This window comes from Cyrtonyx montezumae, unplaced genomic scaffold (genome assembly GCF_038088225.1).
Source record: "Cyrtonyx montezumae isolate F1298 unplaced genomic scaffold, pur_monq_1.0 scaffold_21, whole genome shotgun sequence".
NCBI classification, from domain to species: Eukaryota; Metazoa; Chordata; class Aves; order Galliformes; family Odontophoridae; genus Cyrtonyx; species Cyrtonyx montezumae.
Genome location: NW_027071948.1, coordinates 1,776,460 through 1,800,517, shown reverse-complemented (window position 1 = coordinate 1,800,517; position 24,058 = coordinate 1,776,460). Strand labels below are relative to the sequence as shown.

The 24,058-nt window shown below is 42.7% G+C and overlaps 2 protein-coding genes across 2 annotated transcripts in view; both read right to left on the bottom strand.

Annotated features, from left to right (window-relative positions):
* Positions 1 to 949: 949 nt before the first annotated feature.
* On the bottom strand, positions 950 to 3,709 carry TMEM52 (transmembrane protein 52). Its single transcript, XM_065737788.1, has 3 exons — positions 3,627 to 3,709; positions 2,079 to 2,248; positions 950 to 1,850 (listed from the first exon to the last, which is right to left on the bottom strand). Exons 1-3 carry the CDS (start codon positions 3,656 to 3,658, stop codon positions 1,540 to 1,542), a joined length of 513 nt encoding a protein of 170 aa, XP_065593860.1. The 5' UTR covers positions 3,659 to 3,709; the 3' UTR covers positions 950 to 1,539.
* Positions 3,710 to 7,997: 4,288 nt separating this feature from the next.
* Positions 7,998 to 24,058, bottom strand: part of CFAP74 (cilia and flagella associated protein 74) — a 36,485-nt gene continuing 20,424 nt past the window's right edge. Inside the window, 18 exon segments of the mRNA XM_065737918.1 lie at positions 7,998 to 8,126; positions 9,229 to 9,363; positions 9,746 to 9,873; positions 10,229 to 10,367; positions 11,225 to 11,379; positions 11,882 to 12,008; positions 12,436 to 12,585; positions 12,823 to 12,942; positions 13,256 to 13,311; positions 13,688 to 13,797; positions 14,176 to 14,310; positions 14,830 to 14,984; positions 15,448 to 15,555; positions 15,998 to 16,274; positions 16,845 to 16,978; positions 18,119 to 18,292; positions 18,872 to 18,959; positions 21,782 to 21,910. Coding sequence (XP_065593990.1) covers positions 8,019 to 8,126; positions 9,229 to 9,363; positions 9,746 to 9,873; positions 10,229 to 10,367; positions 11,225 to 11,379; positions 11,882 to 12,008; positions 12,436 to 12,585; positions 12,823 to 12,942; positions 13,256 to 13,311; positions 13,688 to 13,797; positions 14,176 to 14,310; positions 14,830 to 14,984; positions 15,448 to 15,555; positions 15,998 to 16,274; positions 16,845 to 16,978; positions 18,119 to 18,292; positions 18,872 to 18,959; positions 21,782 to 21,910 — 2,428 coding nt within the window. The 3' untranslated portion in view covers positions 7,998 to 8,018.

Genomic DNA, 24,058 nt, shown 5'->3' with positions numbered 1-24,058 from the left:
CAAGCTAGGCAAGATTTGCTAAAGTTCCTTGTGAGATAGAAATGTAATCTCTGCTAAAATGTAATCACATTTATTGTTTTACCTACAGGATTTCGGTTTTGACATTTTCCTCATAGTCTCTCTCTCTCTCTCTAATTTCATGTCTGCTGAGTCTTTAGCAGTGTCCTGGGCTTCCTCATAGCTGTAATTAATGTAAAAAACACATTAGATACCGTGCTACATTTCTTACATTAAGCTTTCAAAACATGTTTGTTAGTGTGCACACAATGACTCAGAAGAGGAATTACCCCTCTTCTGTGGTACAATCAGTAAGACAGGTAGGAGCATAACATGGTGGCATAAAAAACTGACTGTGTAAGCCATTGTGACAAATCTTGATTTTTGTACACGGAAGGTTTACAAGAGGTATCTCATGTTTGCAATACTGCTTTGAATTTCTCCAGAATTTTCCTGTTTAATGCAAGCAAATGTTACCAAATGGAAAGAAATGTGGTACTTGGGAGGATTTCACACTGCAGAAAATGATTATGAACGCAATGCCGACTCCAGCAGGCAAAATAATTAGCTCCTTGTGGTCAGTTACAGCTGCTTAGATAACACAGTTTTCCCATATACCTTAAACTGATGGGTTATCTTCTTATCTACTCCAGCCTTTAAAAATAAGAAAAAACTACTACGTAGTGAAGTGCTTGTCAAATCCACACTGATAATCCCTCCTGGTGAGATGTCACACAGGTTCTTACGATGGTAGTGTTACATTTTTTTGAAATAGACAATTATATATTTTCTGCATCTAAAACAACTGATATTTTCCAATTCGTGTTTTTCAAACCCACTATGCTCAATCAGCAAAGAACATGAACCAAGTACTGAAATCTCTTTGAGACTAATGTGTACTTCAAGTGGCAGAAATAAGTAGTGAAAGGATCCCACACACACGCCAGCTCGTCTTGAAAACAGATTTAAAGAAAAAAAAACCTCAAAAACAATCCCTCCAAGACTTATGACCAACAAAAATAATTTCTCTTATCTGTTTCATTCCTTGTCTGTAGCTGTGAAACATAAGGTATTGCGTTTTCCTCCAAATACTTTCCTGTCCTTGTTTGCTGTCATTCTTCAGTTTAGGGAACATATGTCATTATGGAGCAACAGGTTTAGCACCGCAGCAGTTTGCAGAATAAAAGGAAGTGCAGAGAGACAGAGTATCACTGACTCTCTAGCGAGAGTTTATAGGATTCTGCTTTCAACTCCAGTTTGGGAAACAGGACCAGCAACTTGCTTTTTGTACCATTTGACTCTGTTTCCAAGTTGGCAGTGTCCCCTGGTCTTCTGCTGGGCACAGGGAGTTATTTTTCTTAATCAGGAGATGAAGAAGCATCCATGTCCCACCTTCATAGGCACTTTTAAACTGCTGCCCTTTATCATGATCTGTTAGGAGAATCATCTTTCCATCATAACTTTGTCTTACAAAACCAAATTCTTCGTGTCCTCTTTAACTTCCATAGTCCTTCCATTTCTTTACTCCCCGTCCAAAATGAGCTAGGGCTGAGGCTGTTCTTGTGTTGCATCTTCTGAACTGGGCTGTGCTGCTGGATCTCTGCTGATTACATCAGGTGAATTCTGGCTGGGATTCTGCCCACCTGGCATCACCTGTCCGGGGATGTCGCTGAGTTTCTGGCTTACCAATGCTACTTCAATGTGTTGTTTACCCATTTGGACAGCTTCATCATAAGAAGGTGGCAGATCCATTGCGTAGGGACTGTAAGCTGGAGGGGATACGGTGCTCCTGTCCATACTCACAAATATTGAGGGGATGGGGGCACTCGGAGGGTACTGGAATGAGCTGTACGCTGTGAGGAAATGAAAAAAAATCAGTAATTGCATGGAACCTGATATATAAAGGGCTAGTGCCTTTTTTGCACAAGGAATTATAGGCTGTTTGACTGCAGAACCATCCATGATGGGATCTATACATTCTCCAAAAAAACTCCACTGGAATAGCAAATGTCTGCACGTACTGCCATCCAGCTGCTACTGCAAAGCACCCGATGCAGGAGGTGCAGCACAGGGGTACTTACAGGTCACCGTGCTGTGGGCAGTGCTGTCGCTGTCAATAGCCACAACTGTCAGATCACAGGGGTGCCGAGGGAAGGGCTGGACTGGAGGCCTCTTCTTCCGGCAGCAGAACTTCTTGCAGCTTGCTGTGATCCCACAGAGCAGGAGCATGAACACAGTCAGCAAGATTAACCTTAGAGAAGGTGGAGAACACCATAATGTCATCACTTGGGCTTTACTTCTTCCAGGGCCAACTATAATTGCACTCTAAATGAGTGGAAGAGGCAAACCCTCCTGTCAAGGGTCCTGGATCCAGGATTACAAAGCTGAATCACAGTCACAAATGGAAGTGCTGCTGACTGCTGGTACCATCCCTCCTGGCTTACAGATTCAGTGATGTTAATGATCTTGGGCTGCACATTCAGCTTGCATGCAATGAAAGCAGAAGGGAAATTCAAGTACAAACTTGCAAAACCACTCTGATTTGAAAATGCAACAGTATCTCTAGGTATGGTGTAATACAGTAATGTACACTGGGTGAACGCTTAAAGGGGACCTAGAAGGCCATTTTTACAGTAAAAGAAAAGCTCTGAACTGAGATAAGGAACACTTTGATTTCTGTACACGATAGAATTTTTGAGGAAGTGGTGCACTAAGAACAAGTACCAGCTAGTTCGGGGTAAAAACTTGCTTTCTCTTATTGCAGTCTGGAACAGAGGTAGACAGAAGAGACACACAGACCCTCTAAATACAGTGCAGGGTTGGTCTAAGTGGCCTCCAGGTCTTGGCTGTCGTGTGTGAGAACACACTGCCCTGCCAGGGCTGTGCAGTGACACAGTCATGCCCTCACACGCTGCTACGCTCAGAGGAAGGCAGGAATCACCTCGGGAGAGGTATCAGCACTAGCTCATTAGCTTAGTGATTTTAACCCTGCCTAATTACAGAAACCTTAAAATATTTTATGCAACTCTATGTGTTTTTAAACAGTGCTATATCAGCATGTTCTAAGAAAGCAAAGAATCACAAATCTGTTCAGACTGAACTATGACTGAAAGTAACCAACTCAATGTGTTACTGTGTGAACTAACTGATGAGACAGAACACAAGACACAAAAGTAACACTGGGATACAGAGTGCGTGATCTAGGAAAGAGGCAAATACACCCGTGGCAAGACCTTTGCCTTTCTCTTACTATTATTCTTTCATTCAGCTTGAGATCAGAATGAAAAATCAGCGCCATAAGCTCACAGCCTCTTGTCCCATAAAAGGAAGAGCGCTGAGGACTGCACTTGAGGCAGTGCCAAGTCCTAACAAGTCCGTTCTGTGCAGCTGCCATTGTGTCCCAAGTTGTTTATTTAGGAAGAACAAACAAGATCTACAGCTGAACTCTGGTGTACTCAGAATGGAAAGATGACAGATCTGTGGATGAATGCTCTGTGCTGCCTGACACCTTATCTCCTCTGCCATCTAATCTGTGACGTGTCCCCCCCGGCTGAGAGGAGTGCTCCCATTACTGTACTGCAGCCCCTGCTCAGGGTGTGGGATTATCGAGTGGGATGAATAACACTTACCAGACATACCACAGGCTTGTCCAGTTAGACATGTTCTGAGGGCATCTGTGACGAAAGGCGACAGTTCACTGATTGGAATATCCGCACTCGGACGGTGACAGGGAATAAATTTCACGTGGTTTCTGAGCTGTAAAAGGAGAAGTGATCGACACGAGCACGGAACAGAAATCCCTCGGATTTCATTTCAGAGCTCTGCTCTTCAGAGCTGTAACTTTACTCCAGAGAAGAACATGCAAACCCCACTGTAAAAGTGGGGCTGTGGGTGAGCACGTGCTTTCACGGAGGGCTGTGCGTGCTGGATTCCCGCGGCACCATAAATTGTTTCATGTTAACCCCGAGGAAGCGTCTGCCTGACAATCCCAGCCTGAGACAACTTTTACTTCCCCCGCTTAGTTTCAAATTGCTTTTTCACGGCTGCAGTGCAACCAGGAATATCTTACTGAGATCCAATTACGGTACAAAAAAATACAAGGCAAGAAGCAGAGCGGCTTTAACGCGTCTCAGACGGGCAGCCTCCACACAGTGCTCCAAGTGGAGCCCTGCGGTGGATGTGATGCAGAGCGGTGCCGACACTTCCGAGTCCTTACGAAGGGCACTGTGCACCGCCGTGCACGCAGCGAGGGCAGCCAAGTCACGGCCGGGAGCTGGGAAGGAGCCGGGACAGAAATCGGGCGCAGCGTACGGCCGCGTGTCAGTCCTCCTCCCGACCCGACAGCGTCACTCGATCCGGGTGGGAACGGACTGCGAAACGGACATCGGAAAAATCTCGATTACTCACTGATCAGAGTCCTTCCCGCTATTCCCAGAAGAGCAAAGCAGTGCCTAAGGGAAAGAAAGGGATCGAGAGCCCGGGCGGGCAGCAGCAGAGCTCCGCGGCGCTCCCAAGGACGAGCGGCTCCGCGCATCGCCCCTATGGGGCCTCCCCCGCCCCGCCCCGCCCCGCCCCGCCCCGCCCCGCCCCGCCCCGCCCCGCCCCGCCCCGCCCCGCCCCGCCCCGCCCCGCCCGCCGCAGGGAGGAGCCGAGGCGGGGCCGAGCCCCGTGATCCCGTGCGGGGCTCCCCCAGAGCGGCCCCTCCGAGCGCTGCGGGGCTCTCCCGGCAGCCGCAGCGCCCCGGCCCCGGACCGCGGCAGCCGCAGAGCCGTGAAGGTGGGAACGCGCTGCGAACGGAGTCCCAGAGGAGAGAAGCGAACCGGCAGAGGTTTCACCGGGCCGGTGCTGGACTGCTGCTCGTTGCTTTTTTAGCATAGATAACCGTGGGATTTGCGGGCAGCCGAGCACACGCCGAGGGCTGTGAAGTTTCAGAGGTACTTTGAAGGCATCGTGAGAAAGAAGTGAGAAATTAGGAATAAAAAACAGCAACGAAGCTTTGGGAAAAGAGCTCATTTGTGTTTTTAGAAAGTCTTAAAACGCACAGAAATACACTTGAAAAGGTTTCGACAGCTCTCTGAAAATGGGTTTGCTCAAAGGAGTGTAACCACGTTCAGCATTTCACATTTATACATTCCTACACGTTGTTATAGCTGCAGTACTCACCGTAGCATTTGGGGGAAATGTCGTGGCACTTTGTTGCTTTGATTATTCTCATCCCTGTAGCAATCACATCACTGTGCAGATGGTCAGAACGAGGGCGGCCGGGTGAGCAACAAAAATACACAGCTAGACCTAAGAAGCAGGGAAGCTAAGTGGATTGAGAAAGAATTGGAGAACAAAGAGGAAGAACTAAAAGAAGGTTTTGCTGAGATCTCTGGCAGTAATTAGTGTGACAAAATACAAGGCTTTCCTTTTCTGAGACTTTACTGAAACAGCAGGAAATATTTTTGTAAGAAGTAACTGGGAGCAACAGACCTGATGGCCTGGAAGCACTGAGGTGAGAGCTCTCCCTCCAGCTGGCAGTCACTGGGTTTGCTCTGTGAGTAATGTCACGTGTTGCTGACTGAAATACTTTCCTGCAGGACCAACCAGGGTCATGGGACTGGGGCTCATTTAGAAAAAGCCATTCATAAGTGTGGAGCAATCTCCAAGTCACTGGATAAGAGAACACGTAACCGTGGTACTGGCACTTACTCTCACTTCCTGCCCTAGGAATGCGCTAGATGAAGCTCTGAAGGAATATGAAATGGCTGTGAACGGCCTTCTTGTTAAACTAGTGCTGGATTAGAACCAACAAGGATATCTGCACTTAGATCCAAGCTTCCCTGAAAGTAGGAGAGCTTGTACCTGGTGATCCAAGAGCACTGTTGCAAAGCTCAGGGTAAAGTCACGATATTCACAACTACAGTTACGGGGGCAGAAAACTTTAACTTCTGGGAAACTCCGATATATTCCTGAGGGTATGTTTTTGTATTCACACAGCCAGGCTTCAGCCCCGGTGAAGTTTTATCAGAACAGAAGTTTACACGTTTAGCATTTGCTGGCAATTTTAACACCCACTGTAGGAAATTACCCACCAAGGAAAGCTCAAGATATTTTCCTATCTATAAAATTGTTTAGGTAAGGAGTCATACTTGGATGCTGTAAATTCTCAGTAGCCTGACAGTGTACGTCTCAGATAACTGCAAACTTGCATTGTGAACATCAGTTGTGGCACTCCACTCTTCAGTTGTGCTTGGGAGCAGATCTGTCCTGGCTCCTCAGTGCCTCTTTTCTTCTTCGCAGCCACTGCCATTAGACCGTAACGTGGGAGATCTGCAGAGCTCTGCGCTGACAATCCTTTTTTGGAGTGGGCCTATTGCTCATAGTGTTTTTAAAAATTATTAATGCAGAATAACCACATATGCTCATTTTGAAAGCATTCCCAGAAATAACTAACAGATGTTGTACATATTTTAGGAACATTTTTGTTTTCAGAATATTACTACAGCATGCATCACGAGCCTTGGAACTATAATCAGGATCTTTTGTATTAAGGAGTAAACAGAAAAATAACCAAAACCAAAACCTTGTTCAGAGAACTCAGCCTGGCCTAGGAGAGATGGAAAATGGAAAAACTGCTCAGGTGGTCTTTCACCATTGCCTGACACAGCAGAGCCACAGTGAGAAAGGGAGAACCCACATTTGATTCTGTTATTGTTTCCTCTGTTGCATTCATTCTAAACATGAAGAGCTCAGCATGAGCAGCCCTGCACTCACCCGGCCTGAAACTAGTTACAGTAATCTCATCCACTTCTTTCCCCTTCCACAGCAGAGCTTTGTGTTCAGCAGGTAATGGCAGTTACCCACTCAAAGCGAGGAATACCTCCACTTTCTGTTCGTAAAGCAGCTTCTGGATTCTGAACTTTCAGTTAAGCATTGCTTCTGGAAATCACCATTTAATGTCACTGGAAAGTTTCACAATTTGATTTGACTTAATCAGCACTTAAACTCGTTAGTGGTAAGATATCACTGTTTCCCCCCAGCTCTGTGAAACCTGAGATCTTTTCCTGCCAGTTGCCCTACTGCTTTTCCCTGCAGTCTGACCCTCAGCATCATCTACAGCTGCAGTTCTGTGTTCTTCCTGCTAATCTCAACGAGCAATTTTAACAGCTACACAAGTGACAGAAGGCTTTGGAGTGGTGGTCAGGAAGCTTTGCCACACACTGTGATTCATGAAAGATGATATAATATCTAAGGGATTCATAATGCTCCAGATATTTGCTGACATCCTGGTCCCTTACGCCCTGTCTCGCACTGCCTCTGTACTCTTCCCTGAACTGGATACCGCTTCTTGACCCAGATTAAACCTGTGGGGCACTCTGGCCTCCCCAGTAACTGGGGGAAACCGGTTCTTAGAGTTCAAATAAAAACAAATTAGAAATACAGAGTTCCTGGGCAGCCGTGATCTAGTGTTAAATCACAGGCTGTGATTCATAAGCAGCATGGTCACTATCTCCTTCCTTGACCATGAAGGTTTCACGCTGTCCTGTAAAAAATGATTGCCCAATCTAGCAGGAGGAGGCTTAAAATAAAGTGCTTTATTCTGATCTTTGCAGGAAAAGCAAAACCAAACCCAACCCACCACAGCCATTAAAATGCGTATGAAGCTGGAAATAGACATTGTTGGAAACTCACTCTTTTAGATGTGAAAAATAAAAAATAAAAGACACTCCTTCTGAGGGAATTCCTGCCTTTGGGAGACACTGTGATTAACAGCAGATGTTTCTCCTTGGTGCCTCATGTTAATTCTTCCCAGTGCTACAAGGTTATTATCACAGGGGCAGTCTGAAAATAAAACTAGTAGAGTTTATACAGAATTGTGTGGGGAAAAGAGCAGGAACTGCACGTGTTACCTTCCTTCCTGCTTCCCTCCTCCCCTCACACATTTCCAACAGTTTCAAAATCTTTCCACGTTCCAACTGAGGTCCAGTTATTTGCCAAAAGTATGAACTCTCTTCCTTCCACATAGCTTTGAGCCCTCAGCTATTGGGAGCAGATACAACTGTTGCCACAAAGAGGATTCGATAGGATTCTTTCATGTCCCCTTTTAAGGTCAGGAACGCTGTCTCAATCAGGGGAGCATTGGCCTAAAAGAAAATGCACACACATAAACCAGTCTATTCTGTACATAGAAGTGGTCAGTTGATCAAATTCTGACCTGTATTTTTCAGCTCAGTTGTAAGATGTACCCCTTAGAGACATAGGACACCTTTCTTCCCTCCCCATTGGGTGTTTCCTATCTTCACACAATATTCATAGTGCAGTAAATGAAGTAGCAGTGACTAAGTGCTCTATCTGCACAGCACTGCAGATACTGTCACCACATCACATCCATGACAACTGGGCAAGGCAGCAACAGAGCATGCTGCAGCAAGGGTTAGGAAATAAGTGAACCCTGTTAACCATGATGTAGTGTTAAATCTTAGGTAACATCTTGTGGTTGCCAAGAGGAACTATGTCAGCCTCATATGTCATGCCAGGATCTTTACTGCCTTCTTTCCAAACAGTGACAGCATCCTTTTAATTTTGGATTAGGCCACTCATTCTGCCATCCCACACACTGCTGACAACAAAAATCAGACTGAATTCTTTCAGTCCCCATGAGTACTCAAGAAGATGAATTTGGAAGGGCAGCTACAGCCCTAGGGCTGTTTTGAAATCACACACAGAACAGTACAAAAGAGTGGAGACGCCAGGAAAACAGGGTTCATTAAGCAGTTCACAAGTGGAAATGAAAGGTCCCACTGACTTCCAGGAATATACCAAAAGAAAAGGTACCCACAGCTTTAAAAGAAACATGGACACTGTGGCAGAGTGATCCATGGAGATGTGGTTCTGTATCAGCAGGACTGCAGGTTTCCTTGCAAAAGGAGCAGCAAGAATCTCACTTTATGTGAGCAAAGCAGTATCTTCCAGTGAATAGCAGCAGTATTTTGGCCCTGCATAACGCAGGGGTCTGTAAGAAGTTATTTTAAGTCTGTGAAGTGCAAGTAACTAATGCTTGTTCTCATCACACAGATGAATGGAAGTCAAAGATGAGATAGCAAGCCTCCAAATCATACATATCGTTACTGGCTTTTGTTCCTGCATCCTAACGTGTCAAAGCAGCTTTTGTATCGATCCTGTAAGTCAGTGAAAACACAGCTGCAGTGCCGGTGGTTCAAGAAGCAGTGTGCAACTGTTACTTACATCGAAGTCAGCAGGTGGCACCCAACAAACACTGATGCATTTCACTTGACCACGATCGACTTTTCCCTTCCCAGGTTCGATAGTGAATCCCTTCTCCCGGAGGTGTGACAGGTTATCAAAACTGAACTCCACACTCTGCAAGAAGCACACGAACACCCTCAGTGCAGTCACTTCAACTTCTTCACACACGTTTGCCAAACCACTTCTGCCATTTGAAACTGCTAACAATCATCTTATTCACTTATTCATAAAACAAATACTGAAATGAGAGGATGAGAACTGCAATTCAGGGCTGTGCTCAAACAGTTGTAGTTTGAAATTAGAAAAGGAAATTGTTAAATGAATTTTATTGTTTCCTTCTAAGATGATAATGCTAATTCCTTTTATCAACCCCCTGAACACCAAGCTTATTTTCCTGACACCAATACTTTTGTGTTAAGTGTGTTAGAAAATATGAATATTTTTAATTTGGAGAACAAATTTTTAACAGCATCTGACAAAATTGCATTTTCTTCACCTTCTTCGATGCAAACTGAGCTGTCTTTATGGCTCCAACCTTCAGTTCTGTCACTGCTGGCACCAGGGAATTCTCTCCCGCAGCGTGCTCCAGAAGCAGGAGAATGGACTTCACTTGCTCTTGTACCTCTAAACAAATATGGATCAAGTAAACTTTGAGGATAAGTCCAAACCCCTGAAAGTGTGTCTGTTTCATAGCAGTGCAGTCAGAGTCCAGCGTATGCTACGATATGTGAAACAATTTCATAAATAATTAATGCAGCGGCAGAAAACAAATGCAGTGTAGCCCCCTATATTATAATTTAATACTAATAGGTTTTTGCAAGGTAAATTCCAAAGACAGATTACCTTCATTAAGATACAAGTGCATCAGAATTCAGATAAAATCTTCTGGAAAAGTTACCCTTAGTATACTCACCAGACAAGGAACATCCTAGACCTTGTAACTCACTGCTATGGGACACAATAAGTGGCAGCACAGTACCTTCTTTTAGTGCTTTTTGCAGTGACAGAGGCAGTGTTACAGCCAAGGACTCAATGGGCACATCTAGTGGAACTCCACCTTCCACAAACATGGGACGATCTCGTGCTGCACCCTTCAGCTGGATCACGTGGGCAGTTTTCTATACAGGACAAGAACACTTTGGGTACAGGTTACAGCAGCACAGGAATCCTGCATCCTCCCCTTATCCTGCATCCTCCCCTTGTCTGCTCAGGCACTTCTGTTTTAAACATTTCATTCTTGAGCAGCATGCCTCAGAAGGGACGGACAAACTTTATACTGACACCGCTAAAACAAGCAAAACCTATCTGCTGCCAAACTCTGCTTCAAGTCAGTAAACTTGAACCAGCCTCCATTCATTTTCTTCCAGTTTTCTTACCTGCAATTCCAAATATAATCTAGAGATATAAAACATGCAAGGAGAGAAACATTATTTATTTGGTCACTATATTTCTATTCAGTTTGCAATGCCTGCTAATGGTCATTAGTTGTCACCCTTCAATAACTTCTGGTTAGCCTCTTTTGGACCACAGCATAAAGCTACCTGCAATGCTGCCAGCCTGTGTGTCCTGATTTGGGCTCTGCTTAAGCTCAACTGCTGCTCCACAGATGGGAGCCTCCTCCCTCATGCTGAGTGAATGCAGAAGCTGCTTCCTGGTACTGTGCACCTGCCAGTTTGCACTGTGCAGCATTGCCCTGCTCCCTCCTACAATTCAATGCTACTTGCAGAGAACCCAGCTGGAACTGTGCTCAGCAGCGTGGCAGCAAGCTCGCTCCCCTCACCTCTTGTGTCCATGCTGAACCTCAAGTTACAATTGTCACTTTTCAAAATAAAACCTGAAAAAAGCCAGTGGGCCCCCAAGCCTGTCATTTCCTTCCTAATAAGGATAATATTTCTGCCTACAAATCCTGTCCACTAGGTATAATTATTTGCAACTCCTGCTAAGATCCACACTGATAAAATCTTGATTGCCTTACCTTGCCAAAGAGCACAACCTTGAGACACTCAGAACAGTACAGACCTTCATGGTCAGGACTGAAAGTAACAATAAAGTCCTGGCTCTTCCCAGCATCAATTTCTCCTTCTGTTGGAACAACACTGAACACACTTAACCCATTGCAGTTCTCTGTTCCTGGTAAACAGAAACAGACATAGGTAAGAAAGGAGGACAGTTCAGTTTTAGTTTTACATATATTTTAAACCCATTTCATTTCTGATAGAACACAAAACAAGAGCTGATACGTGGCTCTGCAGCAAAATTGAGCGTTACAAATTCCAGAGAAAGCATTTATCACTTCAATGCATTAATCTCCAGTGGAGCTAAAGAGACATCACCAAAGCTTTCCTATATTCTGCCACATCTTTCTTTTACAGGGATGGACATCCCAAAGCACACTCCTTAATACAAGAATGCTGCGTGGGCTCTTTTAGATTCCAGCACTGGTGTCTCCTTCTGGATATCTGCTCAGGCTGCAGAGTCTTACAGCTACCTATACTGACAGATTTAGTACAGCTCCTGATGGGGAAACAAAATTGTCTTTAATTCCAGCTGCGTGCTGCCCCAGGTTTTGACAGAGTTGTGCAGGTCAAACGTGACAAAGTGTTACTGCTGTTAGACAACGTGTAGAAGTTACCAGCAAGCTCTGTTCTTCTCAAAGAGGACACGAAGGATGGAAACCTCTGGCAGTCTTTGTCCCTTGTTGATGACAGCGAATCCAGATGAATGGAGTACTGCAGGGTCAGCGTGGAAGTGTTCTGTACCTGAGAACAATTTACACAGCAGCTTTTTAATGAAGAATTGATTCTCAGACCTGTTGGCTCTGTACTTTGTAAACTGGCTGAATTTATTTTGCTGTGTTATTACACTGTTGTGTACCCTCTGCATTCTGGCTAAATTTATAGAAGAGATGACACGGGCCCTTTCTCTTCCACAGAATACCACATCCCTATTATTTGCATAGGCAGAACCCTGCAGGCAGCACAGAGCCAGCAAACAAAATCCTCCCTGCACAGCACTGTAACCTTTAGCCCAAGTAGATCTCAGCCCCAAATCATTCTGCCAGATGTGCCTTTAAAGCTCTGTTCTTCTGTCTACAGCTTAATTCCACCAGTCTGGAAACTACAGAACTCTTCATCCTACCTACAGGAATTGTTGCTATGCTTTCTCATTCAGCACAGAGGGCTTTACCTTGAACGTGGATGTTGTTTTCTCTCTGGCTAGGACATAACCCAAATCAAGTACTTCCACAGAGCAAACAGTTGATGGTGTCACCCCATAACCAGTGATCCTCAGTGGTAAGTTGTTTTTTACAGTCTGGATGTCCAGCATCTCAAAAAACTGCCAAGGAGATGTCTGCATCAGTCCATATTCTGAAGGAAAACACCCCCACACCCTTCCACAGCACTGCCTGGGCTCCAGGTCAGCCTCCCCTCCAACCCCCCGACCCTTCTGCCCCCACACCAAGTTCTGCTTATCATACAGACACAGCCCAGTCAGAAATATGTGTATATAACACACCCCTTATATCTCCCTCTTCTGCCTCACTTCCTGTTCCCATTACATCTCCTTACTCACCGATTTATTATTATTTGGAGAAAAAGAGATGATGAGAGTTCTGATTTCACCTGGCTCGAGTGTCCTGACCGGTCTGACCAATGCAAAGGGACCACTGGGATTCAGAACTGAGAACCACAGCTGAAAAGCACAACTCAAGGAAACAAGTTCATCAACAAGAACTGGGAAAAGAGATGTGAGAATAACTTCAAGTATTGTTCTGACCAAAATTGTGTAAACACCCATCTCTAAACAAACGTGAACGATAGATAACTAAGAGGAAAAAAGGATATATTAGTTAAATATTCTTGATAATGTATTTATGTCACCAGATTTCAGCATGAGACTGCAGGAACCTCCTCCTTACTTTAGTGTTGAACCCTTCCTACAGATAAGGCTCAAACTGAACAGCAACTGAGTGACAGATTAACTTGCTTGTTCCAAACAAGGATACTGCCAGCTTTTCTGGGGAGATATTCTGTATTGTAGTTTTCTTAAGTATTGTTTGGCCTGTTGGGAATGAAAAGAACATTTAAAAACGTGATGAAGCTTACTCCTAACACCATCACTTCTTTTAAATCATGTTTCTACTTGTGTCAAACATTCATTCCACTTCCATGGCTAAAAAAATAGAGTTCATCAATCGCTTTCAAATTTGGACAGTCATTTGCAGAGCTCCTGATTCCACCTTTCAGTATCAAGTTAGCTTTTTACATGCCTCAGCAGTCCAGATAGGCTCCTAATTTTCCACCTGAATACCTTTCACAGGGCTAATTTCTATACCGACATTTTAAGAATCCACTAAATAGAAGAAAATGCAAAACTATGCTCAGAAGAAATTAAAGTTTGACAGAAAAAACTCAGTGTTTGAATTCAGATTTCATACCTACTGCCACAGCACCAAAATCGACTGTGTTGTTTCCATTATCTGAAGTGACCACAACAGATGGTGCTACAGCTGGACAATGCAGCTCCAAATACAAGGTGTTATAAGGGCTGAGGAGACAGTAAAAGGATATTTGCTCTAAAATTATACAGACAAAAACCAAACAATTGTCAGAAATCTGTTCCTATTCTGTTCCCATAACAGTATCATTAAGCTGGTATTACAAAAGAAAACACAATTCTTCGTGGCCAATTTTTTTCGTGTATTGCCTCCACAGAAAAAACTGCATCAAGCTATTACATTTCTCATACAATTATTCTCTAAGCTGCTTTGCTACTCACATGTTAGATTCTTACCCCACTGACCTATAAAGTAACACAGAAAATAAACTAAATGAATGCATTAACCTGTGTACCTCTTCCCTGCAAACCTCCTGAAGTACCAAGAACTGCACAGATCTCACTTCACATCATTTGTGTGTGCAATACCTGAAGCTTAGATTTTCTGAGACTTTTTTGTCAGCAGTATCTCCACTTGCAACAAAGCATGGTATGATGTATTTTTCAAACCTCCCTCTGAAATTCCTTGTCAGGAATGCCTGGGCTTCTATGTAACATTCCGAGCTAGAAAATCCAGGAAGAAGAATCATATTAGTAAGCCAGAGAGAGAAGAGGAAAAATAAATCCAAGATATCTACTGAATGGCTTGCATTTCCTTTGTTAGGCCATCAAATAGTTTCCATCTGGGCTGAGTTTGTTCAGCTCTGCTGGTCCTATTTAGAAGAGGTGCATTGTTTAGTAATTTCTGTTGGCAATGAAGCTCAGCTGTCTAGGTGCCCTTTAAAATAACACTCTTGTATCCTCAGCCAGATCCACCAGTGCAGCCACACCTTGTGCTTTCCAATAGATTCTTTGAAGTCTTCAATTTCTCTGATGCACATAAAAGGATTCTTTGCCTTACATGAGAGGTTACAGCTGCGTGGTGTAAAAGCAGTACTAATTTTGGAAACAGCATTTGCAACAGAGCTGAAGTTGTTTCTTCACTATAGTTTGTTTTTTTGACCACATACTGGTTTCAGTAGATTTATAAAGCACTTATAAAGAAAATTTGTTTAATTAGTAGAAATGTTTTTGCTGACTTACTCTGGCTTTATCTCTTTGGATTCTGGTTGCTCAGATTTATAAGAAGAACTCAGGTGTTTAATGCTTCCAGTTCTTACAAGCTGTTTAGGAGTCTGCTGTCTGGAAATGGGAGCACTTAATTTCTTCCCCATTCTCTTTTCATCTTTTTTCCTTTTCTGCAAATATACAGCAAACTTAAACACATACCAATCACAGGTAATGCAGCTGAGATATGGGTCTACAAACACACAGTCCCTGGCCCAAGGATCACCTAAGGGGCAGTGCCCTGGGGGTATAACAAGGTAACAGACATAGAATCACAGTAACAGGTCACAGATGCAGTAGTTTCCATGTATGCTATCAATACTTAGGAAGTAGAAGTCTGTTTTACTTTAGAAAAGTACATTTAACATTTCCAAGCCATTCCTGTCAGAATGCTTCTGAAATGTTACAGTGAAGTGGAATTTGTGCACAGTCTGTTCACTGAGCAGTAAGTGCAGCAGCGCACTCCTGTACACACAGGTCCTACATCAGTCATGAGTTTGGGCTTCAACATGGAAATAATTTTATGATAAAAATACCATCTAGAGAAACAAATATCTGGAGCAACAGCACGTGCTAGTTCTTAGCATTCCTTACTTGTATTTCTGCCCCTGTTGCAGCTGCTGTGCAAAGCCTCTGAGCTGCCTCTTCTCTGATTAGCTGATCTGACAATGTTGGTCTGAAGGACACTTGAATCAAGCTCTTCTACGAGAGAGCATATACAAGAATGACAGGCAGAATTCATCCCTCATACATGTGGTATACCTACAAAGCTTGATAGGAGCATATATCAGATACAAAACATTTTTTCTCCCTCGTGAGGTGAACCCAAGGATAAGGTCACTGCCAGCTTTTCTGAAGTCCACTGTGGGTTGGTGTCACATGACCAGCATTTCTGATAACTGAACTTCCAGATAAATCATAGTGATAGCACTGGGGAAAGAATATTCAGGGGGACAGCTCCCATAAATCATCAGCTAGATTTGATGGTTAACCCCTTAAGTTTGATTTTAAACTACTTCAGGTGAAGCCTTCCAGCTATGCTAATAATAATTTGTTCTCAGCATCATTTACGAAGGACAGAACTTGCAGGAATGTGGATGATCAAAAGATGCATTTGAACACTTGACATTTAAAGTGAACGTACCTTCCCAGGCAACACAGTTCCAACAGAAGGGGTGACTGTCACAGGACAGTCTTCTGGCACACAGAATTCAAACGAAGTGGGTCCAACAGGGGCAACTTCTCCCTTGCCAATTCTTGGGACAGCATGAGTAAAGCAGTTGGCACTCACATGGGAATTCATCACATACAGTGTTGCAGTAGACACATCATTTAGAGCTGTTGCAGCAAACTGAACTAAGGAATGAGACAATTCAAGAGGTGGGTGGACTCCAACTGCTCTGCATGACAACTTGAATTGTCTAAAAATAAACACATGATAAATTGTCTCAGCATAAAATAGTCTCTTCATCAGCCTGAGAAATAGGAAACTGATCTTGTAGTCCCTATTTCAGAAGAATTTCTCAAGCTTAGAATGGAAATTCTGCATAAAGATGAACAATAATACCATTTTTAATGAGCAATTGTCTAGACCGTACTTGAATTCTTCCTCCGTGAAGAAACACATCCAATCAAATCATTACATTTTTGTCATCATTATTTTAGCAGCATAGCTTAATGTATGAAGCATTTCCCACAAAAAAAGTGGTAATTAAAAAAAAAAAAAAGCTTCAGTAATTGTACTGCCAGAGCAAGCAAGAGAGCTGGGGCAAGCTAGCAGCTTGCACATGAGACTTGTAAACTAAGGATGAAACCAAGGGCAATGAGCAACTCCTGTCAACTGAATTCATACTCACCTCACAGCTTTATCCCAGCCTCACCTCGTCATTGTGGCAGGGATTTCATTACTGGACAAGCTGATGTGAACGGCAGAAATTAAGTGTGATATACACTTCTAAACTAAGTATTGCTCAAGCAGTTTTTTCACATACCTATTAACCTCTGACTTGCAGGTCAGTTCAAAGCTGTACTCTTCTGCTTTGTTGGCTTTAAAGATTACATGCAATGTCAGACTTTCAAGGGGAAGAAGAACTCCAAGTCCATCATTGGGCTGAATTTCAACAAACTTCAAAGCAGCAAGATAAGAAATTGTTAGGATAGTAAGTTACCAAATAAAGCTACGTTATTGAATTTAATTGAATTAGTGAACTAATAAATTAAGAAAAGATAAAAATATTGTTATTAAATCTACAAACATCAGGAAAACAAATCAAGTGAGAAGCTTTAACTTGAGTTGCAGTGCCTAGTATCTGAACAATGTGCACTTCTCTCATCTTACAGCAAACTGAAAAACAGAAGCTTAAATCCATTAACTCAGATTTCAGTAGAATCTCTTTCCCCAGCTTCTTCACATCCATAGTAACCACCTTTCTCTAAGGATGCTTATTTATACTTCAAGGACAGCTGAATAAGATATGATACAAATCTCAACTGCTTCCCCCTGTGATGCTTCTGTGATGTGCAGACACCACGATGACAAGGACATCAGTTCAGTCTCTACAAATGTATATATCTTGAGTTTGTATGAGTTAGTAATGATACAGGAATGTCTTTCCATCACAGTTTCATCGTGAAACACATCCTGAAAAGCTTTAAAACTGTACTGTACAAAAGCCTTTTAAATACTCTGATTTATTTTAGTTAACTACTTCATTTTAAATCACTACAACAGCAGAGAAAGGGAGAATGTGTAATAAAATGTCAGGCTCCTTCTAGCTCCACTTCCAGTACACCAGCCTGTTTCCTACTGTGGTCATCATGCTACTGTGAGCTGGAACAGCTCTTTTATCTTGACAAAAAAAGAAACAAAACAGTAATCCAGTAGACCAACCCTCAGGAAACTGGCAGCTCTTACAGTTAATTTAGCTTCCTCATCAACTTACAGAGAGGCAGAAAATATTTAAGTATGGTTCAGGGAATGATTCCTAATAAGCAGCTCAGACAGTTATCCTGCTCTGAGGGTGAAGAGTTTCGACATTTGGATGCACTGTGCAAGAAAATGCACATAATGTTTGGAAAATGTTTATGGCATCATTTCAATAAATCAGTAACAAAACTTAGCTGTGTCTTTCCCCAGCACTGCTGGAGCAGTATTCCCACTGGTTCCCAGAACCAGTTCTGATTTACTCATTCTTGCACTGAAATATGATTTCTGAATAATTAAATATACTTTCATACAAGAAGTGTGCTCAGGATGACCACCTACCTCTGGGAGTCCCACAAATCCAAACTCTTGTGGCAAGATGGACTTGTTTGTTAGTGTGATATTTGTCCACACAGCTTCATAAATGGTGCAGTATCCAAAATTGATTTCTGCTGGGCTGATTTCCAAGTCAGAAGTAGTAACGATTGCATGGACAGTAAAATTAATTAGTTTTTTCTGAAACAAATTTAAGAGCAATGGATATGAACTTCTATCGGTAGCACTGTGCTGAGAGGATGTAAGTAAAATTTCATCAGAAAAGATAATTACAAAATAAGTTGTTCCACAACATTCCTTGACACTAACAAATGGAAATGTAACGTATTTATCTTGAACTTCAGTGCCACTGTTATCCAGAAATAAGCTCTTCAGAAAGCAAAACTGACCAAAAGCAATCCTTTTAGTTCTCTGGGATCCCACTCCTTAGAATCTGCATCTCAAAATAATACACATTCTAAGACTATACTACATCAGCAATAGAGAAAAGAAAGGAGAAACTGTGCTGTGGTATCTGAGAGCTCTCCATTACAGAAAAATCTACAAGGAAATAAATGAACACTAATTAGAAAAGATTACATTTTCAGTAACTAAGATACACTGCATGCACCTGAGCTCCCTGGGCTGGCCCTGCCTTCCCACCAGGTGCTCCATCACTGGTGCAAGCTGTGACAGCATTTCTGCTACAGTTAGGTATCAATAACCGAATGTAAACTAAAATAATAGATCTGCAGGATAAAAAGACCCACAGCAACTAACATTGTCTGTGATCCGTATCGACACTGGAGCTTCCAGAACACTTGTCTCTTCATTAAAATAGTTCCCTGCGTCCTCAGGGAGGGAGCACCTGAAATTAAAATGTTACATTCAGCTTCATAAATTATGGTGACTATTTTCTAGCTAAGGGGATTAATGAACTTCTGATGGATGTGTTTCTGAACCAAAGGAAAAAAATTATCCATTACTTAAGGTCTAAAAGTTCACTCTTTGCAGCTTTTACTTTCAACGTCGTATTTGTGCTACGGAGTTGGTTAAGCACCAACTCTTCAATGAAGTTAACTCTAACTCAAGCACTGTACACCTGTCATATGCAACTGTCAGGAGAGTGGTAGTAGAAATTACCAACCAAAAATGACAGTGACCTATGAAGTAACCTGTTATCCAAAAAGATGTAATTTCTCATGTGAGAAACGTTGTAGCCTTGTCATAGATTTCCTATAGAATGGCATCCATCCCAGAGCCTGCTCTGAGCTGCATGCATGGATTGCAAGGACATCAGTGAGCATGCTTATTACTGCTAGGTTCTTTTCATTATTTAAAGATGGGACTTCGGGCACATGGGAGTTTAAGGAGCTGGTTACAGAAGGCTGCAGCCAATTGTGCTTTCTTATAAACGCAGTCATGTAAGACTGTGAACAATCTGAAGTTTATCTTCTAAACAGAATATAAGGCTTCTGCATCTTTGCTGCACTCACAGCACATAACCGACCCCTCCCGGGCAGCCGTTCCCTTCTGACACCAGCGTTAGTTAATTACCAGTCAATTGAGGCAGTACCAGTTGGATCACACGGCTCCAAGACATAAATAAAGTGAAACACACTTGGAGACCAATAGTGTCTGATTATGCACCAGATTAGTCATTTACAAGTAATAGAAGTGTGCTCTGTTGCTGCAGCATCTTGCTATCATAAGCTTAATTTCAGAGCTTCAAGCCAAGACAATACAAAAGCCAACATTTTTAGCTGTGCTGGTCTATTTATGGTGTCTTACAGCATCACAGTGAGTTGCTTCCTGTTTTTAGGACTTCACAGAGATAATATTCCTACTACTACTATTGGAATTGCTTGCAATTTTTTAATGTATTATTAAAGGATAGTTAAAAAATAAATAGCACCCACTCACGCTCATCATACTGATCTGAGATCTTGCTGGCTTTTATTCTGCAAGACTGAGATGCAATTGCTAACTTGTTTAAAAATAGAACACAGAGATAAAAATAAAGTAGGAATGAAGTATTAGTTCCCACTTTGTCACAGGACGTTGGAATAGCAGAAATTCGTGTGTTACAAAATAATCTTGGGGGGAAATGTAATAATTGTTACTGTAGGTGCACAGCTATGGGTTTTGAAACGAGCTGTTGTGCCCTGGGGAAGAGACACTGAAATCCTTCCAACCGCTTTCTGAAAACAGCATCTTTGTGCTTTAAAGCCATTAAGGAAGAGCATGAGAGACCAGTCAGATTTAGACTGCCAGCATCTGCAGGACTACTTCCAAATACAAGAGAAGTAGAAGATGCAGTATTTGGGAATGCTGAAAGTCAGCAGAGTAGAGAATTTGCCTTCAAATGAGCAGACAGTAGGTCTGCTTCCTGCAGCCAGGTAGTGACGTGTTGTCACATCTGACCGGGCACTTCCGTGTGCACAGAATTCCTGGGAGAGCTTCCCAGGCCCTCGAGTCCTCTTCTCTGCTCACTCAGTCTCACTGAATGAGTGCTTCTTTTTACTTGTGTTGCTTTTAATAGAGCTCTTCTGTCTCATGAGGAAACTGAGCTTAAGTCGATGAGGAGGCATTTACAGAAATGTGTCACTAGCTCAGTACCTTACATCAGCGTGGAGCGAGCTCGTCTCCTGTCATACACACTCTCCAGTGTCAGAGATATGCCTTTTAAAATGATCTATATACTGAAACAGCCAGATACTTATTTTGTGTGTCAGAAAAGCCTTAATCTCATCAAATCTCCTTTCTGAAGCTTCCTCGTTTTTCAAAAGGCAGATTAATTTTCTAAATCCAAGCTATGCTTCCATCTACTCAGTAAGTATAGCAGTGCTTTGCAGCATCTGAAGTTTAAGAGTGGAAGAATGTCACGATAATGGTAATTGTTATGGTAACCCAATAGGATTTGGTACGTTGGAAGGTTTGTGAAGGTTCCTTGAATACTAACCAACCTGCTGAGAACTCTGATGCCAACACTTAGCCCCTCATTTTAGAATTGGGTCTCATTTACAGAGATACACTGAGCACACCAGTGAAAATCCAAAGGTATCAGATGGCCTTGTTAAACTCTATGAAAAACAATTTGTTTCTATCACTGAGTTACATTTGTACACATAGACATACTGTGAAGCAGAAAAGAAAAACCCTGCTGGGATAAGGCTTCTAGCATCTCTGAAGATGTTATCGACATTCCTACATGAAATTCAGAATTATTACATCCTCATTTTAGGGAAAATGTATGTGGGTAAGATATGAACAGGAAGTCTTACCTTACCTAGCAAGGCAGGAGTGCTTGCCCAGAAATGATTCAATCACTGATCCGTGAAGCAGCCACCTGCCTAGATAACTCCTCCTTTGTGCAAGAATAGCTTCCCCACAGAAATGGAAGCAGTCTACCAGGGATACAACTGCTAGGATTTTGACACTGCTGCTGTCACTGCAGGAAAAGCATTTCCTCAAAGGATTGTGATCCAAGTTAATTTCCTTCTTGTGCATCTGGCATCTTTTGAGAGGGGAGAAGGGAGACTAGGACTGAATTGACACCAGCAGTGTGAAGTCCAGCCTGCTTCAGACATTAGGTGAAGGAAGGAAAAAATCTCTGACTTGCTCAGATTGCACTGACAGCCTCCTATGACATTATTTAAATGGCAAAAAGTAATAATGCCATTGGGTTACCTGGGCAGAAACTTCAAGTTCACACTGAAGGATGACCGAGGTTGAATGCAGCCTGTTTTTGGAAGCAGCTTCATGTGTTTGCTCAATTCTTTGCATACTTCAAACTTCAAATGCAGTGTAGTTTTTGCTCTGCAAATAGATCAGACCTGCTCAAGTGGCATCGAGGGTACTGGTGCTGCCATCTTGGCAGCATTTGCTCTTTCAAATGTTCAGACATTCCCCCTCCCCCTCTTGCATCTCTGCTCTACATTACAATTATAACTATTCCAAGCTTCCTTTGAAAATGAAGGGCAAGTAAATCTGCTACAGCAAAATCACACACTTGCATTCTTTTAAGTTAAGTATAGAAAACAAGATTTTGGAATTACTGTAAGTAAACCCAGCTGTATTTCAGGCAAATGTACACAGCTGATTGGAATGTAATTATCAAAGTGCAGCACAGTGATAAGTCAGGTCAGTGGAAAGTCAAAGCCAAATTATTGTGAAATACCAGCTAATTATTTGCTGCTAAAATACATCCTCTCTATCTGAACCAATAGGAATGACTCGTGCAACGTTTGAGGCATCTGACTGCTGCCAACTGCAGCACAGAGCTCAAGGAGCCCTCCTGTAAGGATCTCTGTCAAGTAGTGAGTGGTGGCAGGCAGTACGTAGCAACAAAAAACTTTGTCTGAGAAACAGAAAAATGAAGATCAGCAACTACTGCATGGGGCCAAGAACACCTCAACGCCCTGTGAGCTGCTAACAAATGCTGAGTGTCTCAGTATGCACTCAGGTTTTTCTGGTGACCTCTTTCTAATAGGTGTGAAGGTGCAGAACACTTGTAACTTCTCAGCAGAGATTCTGCAGGGCTGACAGTATGATTAAGCTCGTGCCAGTAGCTCTCTGCGAGGCAATCTGTAATCAGTTTGCTCCATGAATGGCACAGTGGAAGCATCTTCCTGTTTTCTGAACTGTGGCCACACTACCATGGGGTGATAGCCACAAACCATACCCTGCTTTGGAATTGCATGCCTGTGTGTAGAATTGCCAAGCAATTTACAAACATTTCTCTCATCTTTTTCCCTCTCTTGGACTGGTTTACAAGCTGTCAGTCCAGATGGCCTGCTCTAAATCAACAACTGCAGCGTGAGGTGCCGGGAGCTTGGAAGGATTGCTGACTGTTGACAATCTTAGAGAGCTACATAGCAGTTCTTTAAACCAGTGCAGATTATAACATGCCAATGAAATATTCAAAGTGATTTATATCTGAGAGGATTCTGGTGAAACATTTTCACCCTTTCTGCTGCACATTTATGCTTCCCAATCACTGTACTCTGTGTGACCAGAAAGAAAAAAAACCAACCTAACGTTTGGTAATTCTACAGAGCTGGCTGGGAAAATGCAAGAGCCAGAGCTGTGTATCTAACTTGAAAACTTTCTGATACAGGCAACAGAAAAACTGTCACGGCTAGCAGAGGAAGAGATTTGTCAGGCACTGCGTCTAACTGAATGATTCCATTTATTTGCTTTGGCAGATATTGAGACAGAATATTCTTGCACATGTGATTCTTGAAATTTCAGCACCGATGTCTGCATAACAAAGACAGTTCTGCCTAACAAAGGAGGTGGGGGAGATAAATTGAAGACTTGATTTGCCAAGGCACTAAGGAGAGCATAATACATATTAAGTGCTTTTAATTTAGTGGAAGTTGGTGAAGTCCTCTCAGTTAAGGAGTTTTAGCCAAAGCAATTTGACAGCTTCTATATTTGGGACCCCTTTGAAACCTTAAGTTTTCATTAGGATAGTTCTCTGCTTGTAACTTTTATCCCTGGGTTATCTTCACCAAGTAAAACCCCTTACATAACTGGTGCTTCTCATATCTGTAGGCTGAATTTCTGAGATAACAGCTTTACTCATTTCTTTCCAACTGTGAAGGATCTCTGCAGTCTGTAATTCTGGTGAGAGGTTTAGAATGGATGCCTTCTACAGAGCCAGTCTCCTCCACCCTCCCACAAAACCACCCCAACCTTGCTTAAATAGAACTGAAGATATGTGGATTGGTAGAACAGGAATGCTAAGTGTTCCACTGTGTTTGTGTTAGGTAAAGACAGCCACAGTACACCTGCAGACAATCAGCAGAGTAAAAGTTTGTGTAATAGAACATTACAGCAAGAAATGTCTGCGAGCCAATGAGCTGAAATCCTTCTGTTACAGTGCAAACAGAAGGAGTCTTCAGGCATTACTGATGCAAACTATGGAAATGCATATGTACAAAAATATCTGGGTAATAGTGA